Below are 21,529 nucleotides of genomic sequence, written 5' to 3' on the forward strand. Positions count from 1 at the left end.
AATAGGAAAAATACAGACTAGTTAGCTTCTGTATCAGCAGATACTATAACGAGGGCCACAGTCACACAAGGGATGATCCCTGTGGTCAATGGGACCAGGCAGACAGGTTTTTTAGGTTAAAGCCAAAGTCCAGACAATATTCAAGAAAAACAGAATAAAAGAAGCATCATGTGCACTAAATAGGAATATAGCTACTTCATCAAAATATTAGGGGAATAAAAAATAAAGTAGATGAGTTGCTAGTGTTATTAGGTGTCTCAAAAATAAGAATGAGATTGATATATTTTGTCTGTCTGAACACCATGTAACTGTGGGGATGGAAAGTGTCATTATAAATGGGTATAACTGAGCATCTTAAACTTGCACATCAAGGATGGATAAAAGAGGAGTTGCCATTTACACAAAACAAGGGTATAAGTAGAAAACCGTAGAAATAAGCAAATTTTGTATCAATCAGAACTTTGAAGTTTGTCCTTGTGAACTATAGCTAGATAATGCAGTGTTGATATCAGCAACAGTGTACAAGTCCCCATTAGGAGATTGGGAGCGATCGATAAAAAATTTTGACTGCCTACTATGCTGTCTGTCAGACAAGAAAAAAACATTAGTCATCTGTGGTGATTTATATGTAAACTTCCTAAGCAATTATTATAGAGCCGGCCGGAGTGGCCGTGCGGTTCTAGGCGCTAGAGTCTGGAACCGAGCGACCGCAACGGTCGCAGTTTCGAATCCTGCCTCGGGCAGAGCCACTTGAATCAATTATTGTAGGAAAAGTGAACTGGAGATGTTATTAATGACATATAACGTAGAATCAGTTCAAATGGCTCTGAGCTCTATGCGACTTAACTTCTGAGGTCATCAGTCGCCTAGAACTTAGAACTAATTAAACCTAACTAACCTAAGGACATCACACATATCCATGCTCGAGGCAGGATTCGAACCTGGGACCGTAGCGGACTCTCGGTTCCAGACTGTAGCGCCTAGAACCGCTCGGCCACTCCGGCCGGCGTAGAATCAGTGATCAACTTCCCTACACATAGGGATCAAGACAGTAGCAGTGTATTAGACAACAAGAAGATGTAAAACTAACATATGCCTTCCCTGTGATAAATGGATTATCAGGCCATGATGCACAGTTGGTTAACTTACTAAACTTAGCAGGGTGTACTGTTCAGAAACCATTAAGTAAAAGTGTAAGGCTGGTCAGCCTGGCATCTGCAGAGCACTTCAGAGAAAGTTTAAGAAATGTTAACTGGGAGAAGTATATAATGAGCCAAATGCTTATGGTAATTGTAACATATTTCTGGATAGATTTATATCCCTTTTTGATCTGTTTTGCCCTCAAAAAATTATCAAGTGTAACACCAACGTTTGGTTATTGCAGGTATTACAGAGAGTTCAAAAAGAAAAGGAAAACTATGACACAACAAGAATTACTAAAGATCCAGAGTTAATTTTACACTACAAAAATTCTTGTAACATACTGAGAGAACTTGTCAGAAAATAAAAAAATATGTGTATTAGATATGAAATAAACAACTCGGGTGATAAAGTCAAATCACTGAGGAATGCAGTTAGAAAAGAGACAGGAAAAGTAACCACTGGGGTAGGTAGCATTACTATTAAAGGTAATGAGACTATTTTAACCAACAGTACACAAGTAGATAATGTATTTAATAACCATTTCTTAAGTTTAGGTGAAAACATTGGTGAGAATAGCTCAAAAGCAAAAGTCAAGCAGTACATGGAAGAGTCAGTTTGGAGAAATCCTTGTCAGGTTAATTTTCATATAACAACCTCTTGTGAAATAAGGAAAATCATTAAAAATGTGCAAAATAAGTGGTCTGCTGGAGTAGATGACATCTCTAACAAGGTATTAAAACAATGTGGAGCAGTTACAGCTCATGTTCAGAGACACATCTATAATGCATCACTAACTCAAGGCATTTTCCCAGACATGTCAAAATATGGCATTGTCAAACCTTTCTACATAAAAGAAGACACCACAGATATCAATAACTACTGGCAATAATTACAGCATTTTCAAAATCGTAGAGTAAGGAATGTACTCAAGAGTGGTTAGGCATCTCAACGGTTATGGAATACTTGGTAAATCATCGCTTGGATTTCAAAACTGGTGTTCTAATGAAACAGAAATATACAGTTTCACAGCCCCAATAATACAGTCTTCAAAAAGTGAAATGTCATCAATATGAGTTTTCTGTGACTTATCCAAAGCATTTAACTGTGTGAACCATGACACTGTGTTACAGAAATTACAATTCTATGGTATAAATGGAACAACATATGAGTGATTTATGTCATATCTACAGAACAGGGAGAAAAAGTTTATTTATATGGTTTAATTGATTTAAGGAAGTTTCCCACTTCATCTAACTGGTGTGAAATTACATTAGGTGTGTCACTGGGTTCGATCATGGATCCCCTTCTGTTCTTTATATATATTTACCTGAAACAAGAAGCTGAACGGACAATGATTACTAATGATACAAGAATCATTATTAATCCAGTAAAAGATACTACAATAGAAAATGATGCAAATAAGGTCTTTGGAAAAGTTATTGATAAGTTTTCTGCGAATGGGCTTGCTCTGAACTTTGAAAAATCACTGTATATCCTATTTTCTACTGCAAGAAGTATATAGCACATCAACGGAAGTAAGTAGCCAGGGTAGACCATACTAAGTGTTTGGGTGTTCATATAAATGAGAATTTTAATTGGAAAATTGATATTTTGGATCTCCTAAAGCGACTAGGTTCAGCAACTTTTGCAATTAGAATAATTTATAATTTTGAGGATGTACAAATCAGGAAACTAACATACATTGCATACTTTCACTCTGATGTCGTATGGAATAATATTTTGGGGTAACTCAACACTTACGCAAAAAGTATTCACTGCTGAAAAGAACGTGGCTAGAATAATGTATGGTGCTCATAGTCACACGTCTTGTAGGCACCTGTTTAAAAGGTTAGAAATTCTTACAACGGCCTTACAGTACATTTACTCGGTAATGAGGTTTGTTCTCAACAACATGGACCAGTTTGAAAACAACAGTGACATTCATGATTATAATACCAGAAAAAAGAAACACTTACACTGTCCTCTACCAAACCTATCTTTGGCATAGAAAGAGCTAAAATATGCTTCTGTAAACTTTTCGATAAATTACCAGATGAAATAAAATGTCTGACAGACAGCAGTAATAGTTTCAAAAGTAAATGCAGCCTACAACGGACAATGTGTTCTTTTATTAAACACCAAAAAGGCGTTGTGTTATCTATCCCAACATACGTGATATCCTACAATGATGTGGGAGTACGGAAATCTCGTTGCACCATTTGCTCCAATGTCACCTAATCTCACAGTCAGATTAATTGACAGACGAAAGAAAGACAGACAAAAATGTGCAGGGAAAGACAGGAATACTGCAATATAAGTCACTTACGAATGAAATAAGTAGTATGTGCAGGAAAGCAAAGGCGAAATTGCTGCAGGTAATATGCGAAGACATCAAAACAATAGTGTTAGTCGGAAGGACTGATTCAGTACACAGAGAAGTCAAAACAACATCAACTAAAATTAAAAGCAAGAGCGTCAACATTAAGAGTACAATGGCAATAGCACTGTTTAACACGGAAGGCGGATAGTTGGAAAAAGAACGATGAAGGTCTATACTAAGGGGAGGGCTGATGACAGTAGGGGTGTCGAAATGGAAGACATTAAGTGGCACACGGCACATCCTGTCTTACAATCAGAGTTTAAAAGGGTTTTGGAGGACTTGCTGTTAAGTATGGCAGAACTGATGGAAGGGACTTCTGAAATTATGTTTGGGGAAGTGGAAGCGAAGCGACTATTCAAGTTGGTGTGTAGAATCTATGAGACTGGAAACATACCATCAGACTTTTGGAAGGAAACCACCCACACAACAGCGAAAGTGGCAAGTGCAGATAAGTGCGAAAACTATCTCACTACCAGATTAATAGATCGTTCGACGAAGCTGTTAACAATAGTAATATACAAGATGTAAAATGAAATTGAGGAATTGTTGACTGACGACAGGGAAATAGTCAAATGGGGGGTTCAGGGGATCACGACCCCTACCCTCGCTATCATCTAAATGAAATTAACCGTGACGTAGTTTCCGTGTAGTGAAATTGAAAGATAATCTCATTCCTCACACTACGAAAATGACGTATCTACAGGGAATAACAGTAACGATAAATTTACACTATCGGCTATCGCTAACCTCTATATTAGCCAAGACCAATTGTTGACCTTGCTGGAGCTCAGTTGTTTGCATGAGACAAGTTCATACTTGCAGATGGACTTAATATAAGTGCTATCGTTTACTGTTTTTGTGCTATGATATTGTATAGGTTCTATACTGAGCTGACAAAAGTCACGGGGTACCTCCTACTATCATCTCCCAGCTCCTTTTGCCCGGCATATGCAGCAACTCGATGTAACATGGACTCAACAAGTTGTTGGGAGCCCCTTCAGGAATACTGAGACATGCTGCCTCTATATAGCCGTCTGTAATTGAGAAAGTGTTGCCATTGTACGATTTTGTGCGCGAATTTTGTCCCATAAATGTTTGATGCGATTTGTGTCGGGCAGTCTCGGTGGGCAAATCATCACTCCAACTTTCCAGCATGTTCTTCAAAAGAATCGCTAATAATTGTGGCCTGGTTACACGGTGCAAACTCATCCATAAAAATTCCATCGTTGTTTGGGAACATGACGTCCATGAACGGCCGCAAATGGTCTCCAAGTACCAGTTGGACCAGAAGACGAAACCTGTTTCCCGTAAAAGCTCCGTTATGGAGCTACCACCAGCGTGTATAGTGCCTTGTTGAGAGCTTGGGGTCTATGGATTCGCAGGGCTGCCACACACTCGAACCTTACCATCAGCTTTTACTGAAGTCGGAACTCATCTGACCAAGACACAGTCGTCTAGGATCCAACCAGTATGATTACGAACTCAGGAGAGGCGCTGCAGGCGACGCCGCACTGCTAGAAAACACACTCGCGTCGGTCATCTGTTGCCGTTGCCCATTAACGGATTGATTCGTCGCATGTCCCACATTGATTTCTGCCCTCATTTCACGCATTGTTGCTTGTCTATTAGCAGTGGCGACTCCGCGCAAACGCCGTTGCTCTCGATCCGTTAAATGGAGGCCGTCGTCCACTGCGTCGTCCTTCGGAAGAGGCAAAGCTTGAAATTTGGCATTCTCGGTACACTCTTGACACTCTGGATCGCGGTATTCTGATTTCTCTAACGATTTCCGAAATGGAATGTCCCATGCGTCTGTTTCCAACTACTATTCCATGTTCGAAGTTGTTAATTCACGTCGAGCAGCCATACTCACGTCGGAAATCTTTTCACATAAATCACCTGAGTACAAATGACAGCTGCTCCAATACACTGCCCTTTTATACCGTGTATGCGCGACATCACTGCCTATATTCTCTATATGTACATATCCCTATCCTACGAAATTTGTCACTTTAGTGTAATTATGAATAATTTTGTAATAAGAAATAAGAGGAAAACCGATTCTGGTTCATCCGCTAGCAGTATGGTAGGTTAAACATATGTACACCTATAACAGATAATTACCTATCTATAGAAGGGTAATTTTAGGACTACAGTCGTTATTCGGAGGCTGGCAGGACTTTGGTGTTGCAATATTTCAGTATTTCACAAGGCTGTATACCGGTGAATGTCATTACAAATAACATTAAATTAAAATCAGTGCATAATAGTATACTTGGATTTGTCTGTGTCGGCACAAAATGATGTTTACCATAAAGAACATTGTCCCAACGGCGATTTTTGCGTTTCTTTTGAAAATCTGCTGAGTTTTCTATCATTAGTAGCCGAAATGGCAAAACAGCGCCCAATCTACACATCCTGGGGGTACGCAGTTACGAAAACCAGCTCCAATACAGAAGGATGAGGAGAGGCTTTTTGGAGAGTGGAAGTTGTATGTGATGCCAGCACATTCCTTGAATCGTACGTTTGCTGAGGTAGCAATCCCTGTATTCGGCAGATGAGGTGCTTTGAATCCATGCGCCGGCAACTTCGAAAATGGTTTTCTGTGATTTCAGATTTTTAATATAGGCAAATGTCGGGGTTGGTCCCTTACTGTAGGCCACAACCAATTCCTTCCGAATATCTTCCTTTCGTGGCAGATTTCAGTTCCTTTAAAGATGCAGCCCATTAGCTTAAATGGAAAGAGCTGCGTCGAAGGCGAGCCGAGCATGTCTTCGGAAACCCCTGGCACTAAAAGCCACACGAAAAAGAAATAATAATCCAAAAGTCTCGTCATTTAGGTTCGTGCATTTGTCTGACGGGACATTCTTTAATGCAGAAAATGATCTTCCTTACACTGCAAGAAGTCAGATATGCATACTTAAACGAGGAAAGTTTAAGGTAGAAAAATTGTTCTAGTTTCTCTGTCGAACAGAGATCTCTTTCCAGAGTGAGATTTTTCACTCCGCAGCGGAGTGTGCGCTGATTTGAAACTTACTGGCAGATTAAGACTGTGCTCCTGATGGAGGCTCGAACTCAGGACCTTTGCCTTCCAAGGGCAAGTGCTCTACCAGTCTTTTATTACAGAAAGCAGCCAGCTCTCAGACCGAAAACGCTGAAGTGCCGTGCCGGAACTACGAATCAAAGACGCTACCCCTAGACCACGGGTGCAATTATATCGTGTTATTTGTTATAATTTTAGCAGGGCGTGGTTTAGATCCACTGACACTTCACAGAAGCTCTTCTATGAGTGTGGAAGGTGGGAGACGAGTTTCTGGCAGAATTGAAGCTTTGATGACAGGTTGTGAGTCGTGCTAGCGTAGCTTAGTCGGATCCCGGCACGACATCTCAGCGTGTTCGGTCAGAGGGTTTAGCTAACCTCCGTAACAAAAAAACTGAGTGAACGGACCAACGAACAACCTGAACGAGTGTCATCGGACGACCGCCACGAACAACGTCAACGAACAATATACACTCCTGGAAATGGAAAAAAGAACACATTGACACCGGTGTGTCAGACCCACCATACATGCTCTGGACACTGCGAGAGGGCTGTACAAGCAATGATCACACGCACGGCACAGCGGACACACCAGGAACCGCGGTGTTGGCCGACGAATGGCGCTAGCTGCGCAGCATTTGTGCACCGCCGCCGTCAGTGTCAGCCAGTTTGCCGTGGCATACGGAGCTCCATCGCAGTCTTTAACACTGGTAGCATGCCGCGACAGCGTGGACGTGAACCGTATGTGCAGTTGACGGACTTTGAGCGAGGGCGTATAGTGGGCATGCGGGAGGCCGGGTGGACGTACCGCCGAATTGCTCAACACGTGGGGCGTGAGGTCTCCACAGTACATCGATGTTGTCGCCAGTGGTCGGCGGAAGGTGCACGTGCCCGTCGACCTGGGACCGGACCGCAGCGACGCACGGATGCACGCCAAGACCGTAGCATCCTACGCAGTGCCGTAGGGGACCGCACCGCCACTTCCCAGCAAATTAGGGACACTGTTGCTCCTGGGGTATCGGCGAGGACCATTCGCAACCGTCTCCATGAAGCTGGGCTACGGTCCCGCACACCTTTAGGCCGTCTTCCGCTCACGCCCCAACATCGTGCAGCCCGCCTCCAGTGGTGTCGCGACAGGCGTGAATGGAGGGACGAATGGAGACGTGCCGTCTTCAGCGATGAGAGTCGCTTCTGCCTTGGTGCCAATGATGGTCGTATGCGTCTTTGGCGCCGTGCAGGTGAGCGCCACAATCAGGACTGCATACGACCGAGGCACACAGGGCCAACACCCGGCATCATGGTGTGGGGAGCGATCTCCTACACTGGCCGTACACCACTGGTGATCGTCGAGGGGACACTGAATAGTGCACGGTACATCCAAACCGTCATCGAACCCATCGTTCTATCATTCCTAGACCGGCAAGGGAACTTGCTGTTCCAACAGGGCAATGCACGTCCGCATGTATCCCGTGCCACCCAACGTGCTCTAGAAGGTGTAAGTCAACTACCCTGGCCAGCAAGATCTCCGGATCTGTCCCCCATTGAGCATGTTTGGGACTGGATGAAGCGTCGTCTCACGCGGTCTGCACGTCCAGCACGAACACTGGTTCAACTGAGGCGCCAGGTGGAAATGGCATGGCAAGCCGTTCCACAGGACTACATCCAGCATCTCTACGATCGTCTCCATGGGAGAATAGCAGCCTGGATTGCTGCGAAAGGTGGATATACACTGTACTAGTGCCGACATTGTGCATGCTCTGTTGCCTGTGTCTATGTGCCTGTGGTTCTGTCAGTGTGATCATGTGATGTATCTGACCCCCAGGAATGTGTCAATAAAGTTTCCCCTTCCTGGGACAATGAATTCACGGTGTTCTTATTTCAATTTCCAGGAGTGTAGAACAAAATGAGATTAAAAAAGAACGGTCGGTAGAGAACTTGCCCGTGAAAGGCGAAGGTCCTGAGTTCGAGTCTCGGTCCGGTATATAGTTTTGATCTGACAGAAAATTTCAGAGATCTGTTTATTCCAAAATTCCTGTCAGTAATGTTCACGGTATCCCAAAAAATTAGGTCTCGTCCATTCCTGATCACTTCCTCAACTCGAACCCAGAATGAAAGAAGGAGTCTGTGAAATGACCTTTGAGGGTGAAGGAAGATTGTAGAATGACTGCTTCTTAGTGGTTTCCCAAAATAAAGCACACGTAGGTAACGAGATTATGTCTCCGTTTGGTGAAAACTACGAGATTATTGTCGAGAAAACGGTTAATTGTTCTTTACGGAAATTTGTGGAATAAGTGAAAAACATAAGTCTTTTTAATCTCCTCTTTAACAAATGTGACCCCTCTCTCCTGAACCTTTTGACAAACTGACAACCGAGCGGTCTAAAGCGCTGCAGTCATGGATTGTGTGGCTTGTCCCGGCGGAGGTTCGAGTCCTCCCTCGGGCAAGGGTGTGTGTGTTTGTCATTAGGATAAATTAGGTTAAGTAATACGGACTGATGACATTAGCAGTTAAGTCCCAAAATATTTCACACACATTTCAACGTTTTTGAACAAACTGACAAATTCCTGGCTACGTCGTTGACTGTATGAAAGGTAAAGACACCGGAGAGGTAATTCTAACTTTGCTATTCATTATGGAAGCCAGATTTTAAAAAAATTACACACGCACACATTACGTCTCCATCGAAACTGTGCACCTACAAAACTTAGGGTACGGTCATGGGAAAGATGCGTAATACACTGTATGCACAAAAACCAGAGACAACAATAATAATCTAAGACCAAGAATTAAGTGCTCGGATTGAAGGCGGATCCAGCCTGTCTCCCCTACTGATTAATCTACACATAAAGGAACGAATGATAGAAATTAAAGCACATTTCAGGAGTGGGACTGAAAAAAATGTAAAGGCATATCAGTAAGATTCACTGATTCACCTCCCCCCCCTTCCCCCTACCCCCAAAGAAAACTGGTAGTTCTTTTGAAAATGTAAACTTTGTAGTCCTGTGTGTGAGTTAAAACGTACCTCCAGTTTACGTCACAATTTATGTTAGAGGTATAGTCTTAAGAGATCAGATAAATTGTTTTGAAACATCCTACATTATTATGTTGCAACGCCAGTACGATTTATAATCAAAATATTAGCTTCAAGAATACTCGTAATGGTATTCGTTAATAGAATAGAGAACACTGACGAACAGAAAGCTTATTATTTCATTCTGAAACTGCAGTATGTCACTCACAAGACATTTGATGTTCCTCTTGCAGATATATCTGTGTATGTACTTGACTCCCTTACGTACTGTTGGTAAACTTATGCAATCTTTGTAGAAGCTCTTTTCAAACCTGTTACCAAATACTATTTTTTTTAAATAAGAAATACTGAAAACGACAGACAGAAGAAGGTATTAGTACACACAATAACGTACCGTGTGTTCAAAGCAACTCTCATTTGGCTGATACTTTTACTTGAAAAATTAGGGGCAGTACTTGTTTCAGGCTTCTGTTTTGTGAGAATTGATATGTTTGTAAATGCCTACATGGGATGTCTTTGCCCAAAACATGATTCCTTTCCTCATTGACAAATGTAGATATTTACGATGAACTAAACGGAAGTAAGTCAGACATATCTCTTATGATAACAGATGAGGTAGTCTAATTCCAGAAATGGAGTTCTAATGAGGAATCCGTGTTTCGAGAATGTGGCGCTGAGTAGAATTTAGTCCACTTCTTCCAGTATCACTTAATCGCAGTGTAATACAACACGGAAGGATTAATAAAATCCACTATCAGCGCTCGTGTGGTTTCCAAATGCTGGACTGGAGCTGTCTACGATTTTATGTTTGCTTCTGGCAAGATAAATAAATAATACGAATTTCGATGCGCCAGTGTGACAGGATAATAGTTCAGCATTTCACATTACATCAATATACACTCTACGCCATACGCAGGCAAATTTCACAACTTGCTTGGAATTAATTTGTAGTCTACCTCTACCTGCATCTGACGCGATTAGTCTGGACTAATCTTGCCAAAAATTCTAATTCATGTACGCATATAGGTCGGGAAAATCAACTGCTACATAATCGTTTCATGGTGAATTTTTTCAGGAGTCTTTTGTTTTTCACAGTGCTACTAGTTTCGCTCCTAGACCATTTTCAAGTTTAGGCTTAGTAGGGATAAAAGTTAAATTCCTGTCATTTGTGACTGCTAAGTTTGAAACTGTCCTATGACCAAAACTACTAGCACTGTGCAAAATGGAAGACAGTTGAAGGTTTTCATCAAAAATTTCAACGAATGTCGAATTCATTACAGGTTTACATGTCATTGACTGTAACGTCGTTTAACTGAAAATGAAAAAGTAAAATACAGAAGACGTGAATTAGATATGCTGGACTCTAATCTAATAGTTACTTTTCGGATACGATTCCATTGCCTTAAACTCTCTTCGTTCAGCAAATTGCATGCTGTGAATTTCCGGTTTTTACTCAAAATTTCTAGATGTTATTACACATTATCTGTCTTGAGCTGACTGCAAAGTAATTGAAAAAAATTACACAAGACGCGTTTCGCTTTTATTTACAAAGCATCACCTGGGGTATTGGTGTTTCTTTACATAGTCTGCACCTTCCCCTCTTCCTAGCAGTGGTTGGTGTCGACAGGCTTCATTTTACATCTGCAGTGTTTGGCATTACTTCTAGATGTACTTCTCAGTTTCTTCAGTCTTTGCAAAATGGCTATTATCGGCTACCAGCATCTTAGGTTTGGTCGATTATAAGTGTGTGATTAGTTGTTCCCAATAACACGGTAGTTAAGCTTACAGCGTAGAGAACGCGGAAGAGCGTAACGCTACTTGCCAGATAACGAATCTGCGCCTCCCATTTGTCTTCCCACAATTGATCGCCGACCTGAGCAGATATGGAAATGCGACACACGCTGCAGTAAACACCGAAACAACGGAGGGGCCGGCAGGGCTGTCTCTGCGGAGACGAGCAGCGCCAGGCTGGAGGCCGATTTGAATAAAAGTCTAATCAGTCACACCGGGCAGCCTGTTACTGGGTGCAATTAATCTCCACGCCACTGACGGAAGGAAGACAGGGCCCCCTACCGCGCTAAAAGGGTCGCAGGGAAGCCAAGGCAAGAAGAGAGACTGACGGCACACAGCCGAAAAAGACAGTACGAAACAACGTGAAAAGTACGTTCCGGACTAGCATTAACGCAGCGGAATTGCGTGAATAACATATTCGGGACTCTAGTACTCAAGTGTACGCGAAAGAGATTAAGGGGAGAACCCTTCGAAACGATAAGCACTTTTTACTTATTCTTGGGTCGACTTATTTGTGGGCAGAAAGGATACGAGGGATAGTCACATAATCATACACCGAGGTGACAAAAGTCTAGGATACCACCTAATATCGCGTCCGACCACCCCCTGCCCAGCACCGTTCAGCAGCTCGACCTGGCAGGGACTCAACAAGTCGTCTGAAATGCCCTGAAGAAATAATGAGCAGTGCTGGTTCTACAGCCGTCCATAATTGGGAAAGTGTTGCCGAAGCAGGATTTGTGCATGAATTGACTTCTTGATTATGTCCCACACATTTTCGATGGGATTCTTGTTGGGCGATCTGGGTGGCCATATCATTCGCTCGAACTTTTCAGAATGTTCTTCAAGCCAGTCGCAAACACTTGTGTCCCAGTGACACGACGCACAGTCGTCCATAAAAATTTCATCGTTGTTTGGGAAAATGAAGTCCATGGAATGGTCTCCAAGTAGCCGAACATAACCAGGACGCAATCCACTCCATGTAGACGCAGCCTACACCATTATGGACTCACCACCAGTTTGCACAGTGCCTTGTTAATCTGGGTCCATGGGTTATGTGTCTGCACGACGCTCGAACCCTATCATAATCTCTTACCAACTGAAATTGGGATTCATCTGATTAGGTAACGGTTTTCCAGTTATTCACGAACCAGTTAACATGGTCACGAGTCATTCGTCTACTGCCATCCCCCATTAACTCAAAATTTCGCCGCAAAGTCCTCGTGTATACGCTCGTCGTACGTCCCACACTGATTTCTGCGATTAGTTCTCGCTCTGTGGTTTGTCTGTTAACTTTGTCTGTGATGACAGGTAATGCCTGAAATTTGGTATTCTCGGCGAACTCTTGACATTGTGGATCTCGGAATAATTAACTCCCTAACTATTTCCGAAATGGCATGTTCCATGCTTCTAGCCCGAACTACCATTCCGCTTTCAAAGTCTGTAACATCCACTCGTGCGGTCATAGTCACTTGCTACATCTACATCTGCTTGTATACAGATACTCCGCAAGCCACCGTACGATTCCTGGCGGAGGGTACACTGTACTACTATCAGACATTTCCTGTCCTGTTCCACTGGTAAATAGAGCAAGGGAAAAACAACTGCCTATATGCCTCCGTATGAGTCCTAATTTCTTGTATCTTCGTGGTCCTTACGCGTAATGCATGTTGGTGGCAGTAGAACCGTTCGGCAGTCAGCATCAAATACCAGTTCTCTAAATTTTATCGTGCTTCTAGGAAACAACGTCGGCTTCCCTCCAGGGGTTCCCGTTTGAGACCCCGAAGCATCTCAGTAACACTTACGTGTTGATCAAACCTACTGATAACAAATCTAGCAGCCCGCCTCTGAATTGCTTCGATGTCTTCCTTCAATCCGACCTAGCACCGATCGCAAACACGCCGAGCAGTGCCCAAGAATAGGTCCCACCAGCATCCTATGTGCGGTCTCCTTCACAGGTGAACCATTTTTTCCTAAAATCCTCCCAATCAAGCGAAGTCGATTATTCGCCTTCCCCATCACGGTTCTCACATACTCGTTCTATCTCGTATTGCTTTGCGGCGTTACGCCCACATATTTAAACGACTTGACTGTTTCAAGCAGGACACTAGTACTACTGTATCAAAACGTTGCACGTTCGTTCTTCCAACTCATTCGCATTAACTTACATTCTCTCATATTTAGGGCTAGCTACCATTCATCACACCAACTGGAAATTTTGTCTAAGTCATCTTGTATCTTCCCACAGTCACCCAACATCGACACCTTAGCGTACAACACGGCGTCATCAGGAAGCAATTGCAGATTACTGCCAACCCTGTCCGCCAAATCACTTATGTAGGCCTATATACACTCCTGGAAATTGAAATAAGAACACCGTGAATTCATTGTCCCAGGAAGGGGAAACTTTATTGACACATTCCTGGGGGTCAGATACATCACATGATCACACTGATAGAACCACAGGCACATAGACACAGGCAACGGAGCATGCACAATGTCGGCACTAGTACAGTGTATATCCACCTTTCGCAGCAATGCAGGCTGCTATTCTCCCATGGAGACGATCGTAGAGATGCTGGATGTAGTCCTGTGGAACGGCTTGCCATGCCATTTCCACCTGGCGCCTCAGTTGGACCAGCGTTCGTGCTGGACGTGCAGACCGCGTGAGACGACGCTTCATCCAGTCCCAAACATGCTCAATGGGGGACAGATCCGGAGATCTTGCTGGCCAGGGTAGTTGAATTACACCTTCTAGAGCACGTTGGGTGGCACTGGATACATGCGGACGTGCAATGTCCTGTTGGAACAGCAAGTTCCCTTGCCGGTCTAGGAATGGTAGAACGATGGGTTCGATGACGGTTTGGATGTACTGTGCACTATTCAGTGTCCCCTCGACGATCACGAGTGGTGTACGGCCAGTGTAGGAGATTGCTCCCCACACCCTGATGCCGGGTGTTGGCCCTGTGTGCCTCGGTCGTATGCAGTCCTGATTGTGGCGCTCACCTGCACGGCGCCAAACACGCATACGACCATCATTGGCACCAAGGCAGAAGCGACTCTCATCGCTGAAGACGACACGTCTCCATTCGTCCCTCCATTCACGCCTGTCGCGACACCACTGGAGGCGGGCTGCACGATGTTGGGGCGTGAGCGGAAGACGGCCTAACGGTGTGCGGGACCGTAGCCCAGCTTCATGGAGACGGTTGCGAATGGTCCTCGCCGATACCCCAGGAGCAACAATGTCCCTAATTTGCTGGGAAGTGGCGGTGCGGTCCCCTACGGCACTGCGTAGAATGCTACGGTCTTGGCGTGCATCCGTGCGTCGCTGCGGTCCGGTCCCAGGTCGACGGGCACGTGCACCTTCCGCCGACCACTGGCGACAACATCGATGTACTGTGGAGACCTCACGCCCCACGTGTTGAGCAATTCGGCGGTACGTCCACCCGGCCTCCCGCATGCCCACTATACGCCCTCGCTCAAAGTCCGTCAACTGCACATACGGTTCACGTCCACGCTGTCGCGGCATGCTACCAGTGTTAAAGACTGCGATGGAGCTCCGTATGCCACGGCAAACTGGCTGACACTGACGGCGGCGGTGCACAAATGCTGCGCAGCTCGCGCCATTCGACGGCCAACACCGCGGTTCCTGGTGTGTCCGCTGTGCCGTGCGTGTGATCATTGCTTGTACAGCCCTCTCGCAGTGTCCGGAGCAAGTATGGTGGGTCTGACACACCGGTGTCAATGTGTTTTTTTTTCCATTTCCAGGAGTGTAGAAAACAACAGCGGTCCTATTACACTTTCCGAAGGCACTATTGACGATACCCTGGTCTCTGATGAACACTCGCCGTCGAGGATAACATGCTGGGTTCTATCACTTAAGAAGTCTTCGAACCACTCATATATCTGTGAATTTATTCCATATGTTCGTACCTTCGTTAACAATCTACAGTGGTTCATTGTGTGAAATGCTTTCCGGAAATCTAGAAATATGGAACCTGCCCTTCATCCATAGTTCACAGTAATATCATGTCAGGAAAGGGCAAGCTGAGGTTCACCCGAGCGATGGTTCTAGAACCATGCTGATTCGTGTACATAAGCTTCTCAGTCTCAAGAAAGTTTATTTGATTTCAAATCTTTCAGTTGTTTCTCTACGCCAGAGATGCTTTCTACAATGTCGTCCACATATAGATTAGGTACAGCATAGGTCCTTCAACATTTCCTTGGATTTCCTTGGGGAACGCCACATATTACTTCTATTTTACTCGACCGTTTTCGTCAGTTACTACCAACTGTGACCTCAAAACGTGGCCTGATTATTTTTTTAATAGGATTAATACACCGAAAGAAGCACAATGTCAAAAGTTTAGCTGATAGAACATGCTGCAAGTATTTTTTAATGTTGAATTTTGCCTTATTCGTAGCTCGTCAGGCAGCTGGAGAAGTGTACGGTATACACCGGCCGTAGATGCAGCAGACGGCGTATGCGCAACACCGTGGGCATACGTCCTTGATTAAAAGCACATCGATAAACAGATAACACGGCGCAACACAATCGTAATTTGTAAAGCGAATTTCAGTGTCCGTTGATAGTTTCTGTAACACAGCTGTACTCAGTTAATTTTGGCTCGAATATTCAACTCGTTTAATATCCATATTATTTAGCAGTTCTTTTTGCAGTCTGGCTAAGTGTTAAAATGGAGATAAAACTCAACTAATTTTCTTCGTAATGCTTGCTAATAGGATCTGTCTTTGTGCATTTCCCAGAATTTCACAGTAATGTGGAATCCATTTAATGTTTTCAACCCTGCAAAAAAGAAATATGAATAATGTGTTATGCAAACGAGAGCAACCACTTCTCCTACGTATGTGGTACTTATTACTTAATTTCTTCTACATTCGTTCCAATCATGTTGACACTTCGTTAGAAACTATGGAAACATTAGAGAAAACAGAAAATAGCTCGGTACATTACGTGGATTGTGGTTCGAACGATGGCTACTGTGCTAACTGAAGTTCAGAACAAAAATAGATTACTTTCTAAACCAAAAGAAAACATGTACGCAGATAGATTTCAATGAGAAAGAAAGGGTTACAAACGTTTGGTTAAACAAAGGAGGACAAAACACTTATACATAAGCAGGAAGCAAAGCCAGTTCCATATCGCAAAATCTTATCACCAATTGTATGGATGGAAAAAGAGATTTACACGAAGTACGAAATTAAAACGGAACTTTCAAAAGTGTTAAAGAAAACTATTCGAAAGACTTAGAACTCCTCGCGAGAGTAACTGCACCGTTACCAAGGGAGACATAGATCGGGCGCTCTGAATTGCATGTGAGATAAATATTTCTGATTTCCAGGCTTCTTCGACAGGCTTCTTCTACAGAGATTCAAGAAATTTTACGAAAAGGAAGCCGAAAAAGTTTGTCTCACTTAAACGTGTAGAGAGGATGTCATCAATAGGTAATATTACAGAGGAATTCGAAGCTGACGTGAAGACGAAACTGCTTGTTATACCTTAAGTGCTGCGTATAAAGCCAAACAGTTAGGTTTCGCGCAAACCGAATACAACAATGCCAGTAATAAGTATCAATGGATCACAGTTTCCTCAGGTTTATGACCGTCTTCAGGAACATCAAGGCAAAATAGGATCAAAAATTATAAAAACCGTCTGTTTACGTACAAAAATGTTGTAATCGACATCGCAAAATTTTGAAAAATGGGACAGAATTATTTTCTCTGTTGCATCAGGAACGTCCTTTTACTATTTTCAGAAAATAATTCATTGCTTTTGTTGCACTCGGGGTCTGGACATAACGCCGTCTCTGGCTTTAAGAGGAAGAGAAGACTTGTTAATATAATTCGCATTTCACCTGGAACTAATAATGATTCAGCTTTCGATTAAAAAAAATTTCAATAGTTTATAGTATTTTTCAGAAAATTGGCAGGCAGTGTAATCTCCGGTAGCTCTTTTTCATTTCAAATTTATCAACGGAACAGTATTGTTAAGTTTCAGTCATTTCTGCTTTCTCTGTTTGCATCACCACATTTTACGAATTTGTTTAAGCATGCTTGTTACGCACCACAATATTCAGAACAGTGACCACGACCATTTCTTACCCCACTCCAGCTCTGTCTAAATAAAACAAGCAATTACTCTGAAGTGCCTGCAAGCATTAATTTATCTTTTATCATGTGTGCCTGGTGTAAGGAAAACGTTTTTGTCAACTAATAGACATTTCACACTTTTGTGGCGATTGCGGGGAATAAACAAGAAACTGTTTCATTGTTAGAAAAATCTAAATTATTCAAAAATGATCACAAGAACAAGAATTGTTATAAAATATTTAATGTCAATAAATTGTTGGAATCGTCTGTAATGTAACGACATTCACTTCCTTGACTTTCTTTAGTTTGGCAGTCACACGTGTTAACTATTAAGTCTGCAACAGTTTACCTGTCGATATGCAGTTCTAGTTATTAAAAACTTAATGACTTGAGACATTTTTTGTGTAGTTTAAGTACTGAAAATTCGCATGCGTACACTTGCGACTTCGTCTGCTTATTCGACAATCACGCAGTAGGCAAAAAGGGCGATAAAACGGCTGTAATAAGTAGTTCTTCGTGCAGCTAGAATGAGTAACTCTTAACATCTTTTTTAAATGCTTGCTGTGCATTTCTTTTGATGTATTCTTCCTGTACGAAAAATTTCAGGGTAGGTTCCGACATGTCGGATTAGACCATTCCTTTTTGAGACAATACCCCATAGGGATGTAATTTGATTAGAAGTCGCTTGTCAGAAACAGAATCAAAAGGCTTCTGAATATCTAGAAACATGGAGTCGATTTGAGATCATTGTGAAACGATTTAGAAGAGATATATGTATAGCGCGAAAGTTGGCAATTGACCCTAAGTATCTAAAAGTGTGAGGTCATCCACATGAGTGCTCAAAGGAATCCGTTACACTTCCGTGACACGATAAATCAGTGAAATCTGAAGACCATAAATTCAACTAAATACCTAGGAATTACAATTACGGACAACTTAAATTCGAAGGAACACGTAGATTTGTTGTGGGGATAGCTAACCAAAGACTGCGTTTCACTGCCAGGATACTTAGAAAATGGTGCAGATCTACCAAAGATCCTGCCTACACTACGCTTGTCCGTCCTCTTTTAGAATACTGCTGCGCGGCGTGGGATCCTTTCCAGATAGGACTGACGGAGTACATCGAAAAAGTTCAAAGATGGACAGCACGTTTTGTATTACGGCGAAATAGGGGCGAGAGTGTCACTGAAATGATACAGGATTAGCGGTGGATATGATTAAAACAAAGTTATTTTTCTTTCCGGCGGAATCTTCTCACAAAATCTGGATCACCAACTTTCTCCTCCAAGTACAAAATTATTTTGTTGTGTCCGACCTACATAGGAAGAAACGGTCACCATAGTAAAATAAGGGAAATCTGAGCTCGCATGGGAAGATGTAGGTGTTCGTTTCTTCCGGGCGTTGTACGAAATGGCTCTGAGCACTATGCGACTTAACTTCTGAGTCGCCTAGAACTTAGAACTAATTAAACCTAACTAACCTAAGGACATCACACACATTCATGCCCGAGGCAGGATTCGAACCTGCGACCGTAGCGGTCGCTCGGCTCCAGACTGTAGCGCCTAGAACCGCACGGCCACTCCGGCCGGCCGTTGTACGAGACTGGAAAAATAGAGATATGTGAAGGTGGTTCGATGAACCCTCTGCCGGGCACTTAAATGTGTTTTACAGAGTATACATGTAAATGTGGATGTAGGTGAGAATAAAGAAGTAATTGTGTTCCACACGAGTGACATTTTCTGAATCCGCACTAACTATGTGGCATAGATCGTGTATCTCGAGATAATTCATAAAGTAGCATCTGGCGTCTCCCGGTCTAAAGGTGGCACGTAACAAAGATTGAAATGTTTTCTCATGGTATAGGTTCAGGATCGATGGAGAGGAAGGACCCAACCGCGGTGCACGAGGGCGACAACGTGCGCATCAGCTGCGGCGCCGCCGGCAACCCCCGGCCGCACGTCGAGTGGCGCAAACTGGATGGCGCGCCCATCCCACTGGGCTCCTGGCAGAGTGAGTACCTAGGCTCTTTCTGTGTGTGTGTGTGTGTGTGTGTGCGTGTCAGAGAGAGAGAGAGAGAGGGAGAAGCTCAGTTACGGGCACCACGCTCCTGTAATCGCTGGCGTCCCCCACTTGCCATAGCAATATCGAATTTGCATTTTAATCTTTGTGGACTTTGTAGACAATCACTTTCTTCAGTATTCCACTGGCTACTGTATTAAGTATTGAGAAACCAAAAATAAAGGTAAGATGGAAAGAGTACTAGCGTACTGCCAGCTGGAAGACGTCGAAGTGTCGTTCAGCCTTCTAATCGGAAAGGGTTTTCTGCCTCCTCACACAACGGCCACCTTCAACAAGCTTGATCAGAGTTGTACAGTATGTATATAAATGGTGTTTCACAATTCATTTTGCAGATTTCTAGACGTCAAGCTTGATCAGAGTTGCACAGTAAGTATATAAAGGGTTTTCAAAATTCATTTTGCAGATTTCTAGACGCTGCCGAGAGGACTTACTACGTAAGTTTTACGTAGGAACCCATGTCCGGAAACGTCATCCGGCGACGCTACAGGACGTCAACGTTATAGGTGCCTGCGGCTGTAAATGTTTCTACATACAGAGTGATTTCTTGGTGAAGTTACAGCCTTCAAGGATCAAGGAGACAGATAAATGTATCAATTTGAGTTAAGGGTCCCTGGTTCGGAAGCAAACGAGATGGAAGCTGTAAGCGAAACTCTTTCTGATACATCCGATAGGGAATATATGTACTGGTACTGTTGTTACTCCACCCCCCAATAGTTGAGTGGTCAGCGTCACGGACTGCCGTCCTACGGGCCCTGGTTCGATTTCCGGCTGGGTCGGGAATTTTCTCCGCTCAGGCACTGGTTGTTGTGTTGTCTTCATCATCATTTCATAGCCATCCGGTGCGCAGGCCGCCCAATGTGGCGTCGAATGTAATAAGACCTGCACCAAGGCGGCCCGACTTGCCCCAGACCTGTCCCGGAAAATGCCACCAAACGCTCATTTCCATTTCCACGGTTGTTACTAAGAACGTGAGGTATGCTACTTTCAGACGTGGTAGTATAGGCCTAGACAAGAAAAAATGTCTAGTAAACATGGGCTTTAAAAGGCATACCTTAGGAGCTATGAACACCTATACATTTTTGCTAGAGTGAAACACATCTCTATCGAACAAGGGCTCACAGCTCGTAAGTGGACACACCTCTGAACTGGCTGCATTTTTAGCATTATCTTCACCTTCATAGTGCAACTGATCCATAAATGAGAGATAGCTCTAAATTCGTAAACGCAATTAGGGTCATTACTCAAAGTATTTCCCAAAAAATCATTGAGATATTTATTATATTTTGGTACTGACAAAAACTTTTATAATAGTGTAAAAAAGGAACACCATTTCACTGCGGTACCATTTCCTTTGGAACCACTGACTGCACAGCTTGTAAAAAGAGTTAGAGAACAGACAAAATTCACATAAGTGTTTCAAGCCTCCAGTTTCATTCCCTGATCCTGATCTGTGAAGGAGACAACAAATTTATTTTAGTACAACAAAAATATTTAAAGATCTAGCTCAAATATCACTGACATCATCATCACACATTTTTCGGGAAATAGTAGTCAACGGAGGCAGAGGAGGTCATTCTAAATATCTGTACCAATTTTTGTGAGTTTAACTTCAGTCATTTAAAAAAAACTATACCTGAATGATGAAAATTCAAGTTTTCGGAAAATCGCAAAAGAAGATTTACAGATTTACACTCCTGGAAATGGAAAAAAGAACACATTGACACCGGTGTGTCAGACCCACCATACTTGCTCCGGACACTGCGAGAGGGCTGTACAAGCAATGATCACACGCACGGCACAGCGGACACACCAGGAACCGCGGTGTTGGCCGTCGAATGGCGCGAGCTGCGCAGCATTTGTGCACCGCCGCCGTCAGTGTCAGCCAGTTTGCCGTGGCATACGGAGCTCCATCGCAGTCTTTAACACTGGTAGCATGCCGCGACAGCGTGGACGTGAACCG

General features: G+C 43.3%; 1 protein-coding gene across 1 annotated transcript in view; it reads left to right on the plus strand.

The window, feature by feature from the left end:
* LOC124616259 overlaps positions 1–21,529 on the plus strand; it is a 932,810-nt gene that overhangs the window by 606,780 nt on the left and 304,501 nt on the right. The window contains exon 9 of the mRNA XM_047144563.1: positions 19,354–19,500. Within this exon, the coding sequence (XP_047000519.1) occupies positions 19,354–19,500 (147 nt within the window). The remainder of the gene's footprint in view (positions 1–19,353; positions 19,501–21,529) is intronic.

Source organism: Schistocerca americana, chromosome 5, assembly GCF_021461395.2.
Source record: "Schistocerca americana isolate TAMUIC-IGC-003095 chromosome 5, iqSchAmer2.1, whole genome shotgun sequence".
NCBI classification, from domain to species: Eukaryota; Metazoa; Arthropoda; class Insecta; order Orthoptera; family Acrididae; genus Schistocerca; species Schistocerca americana.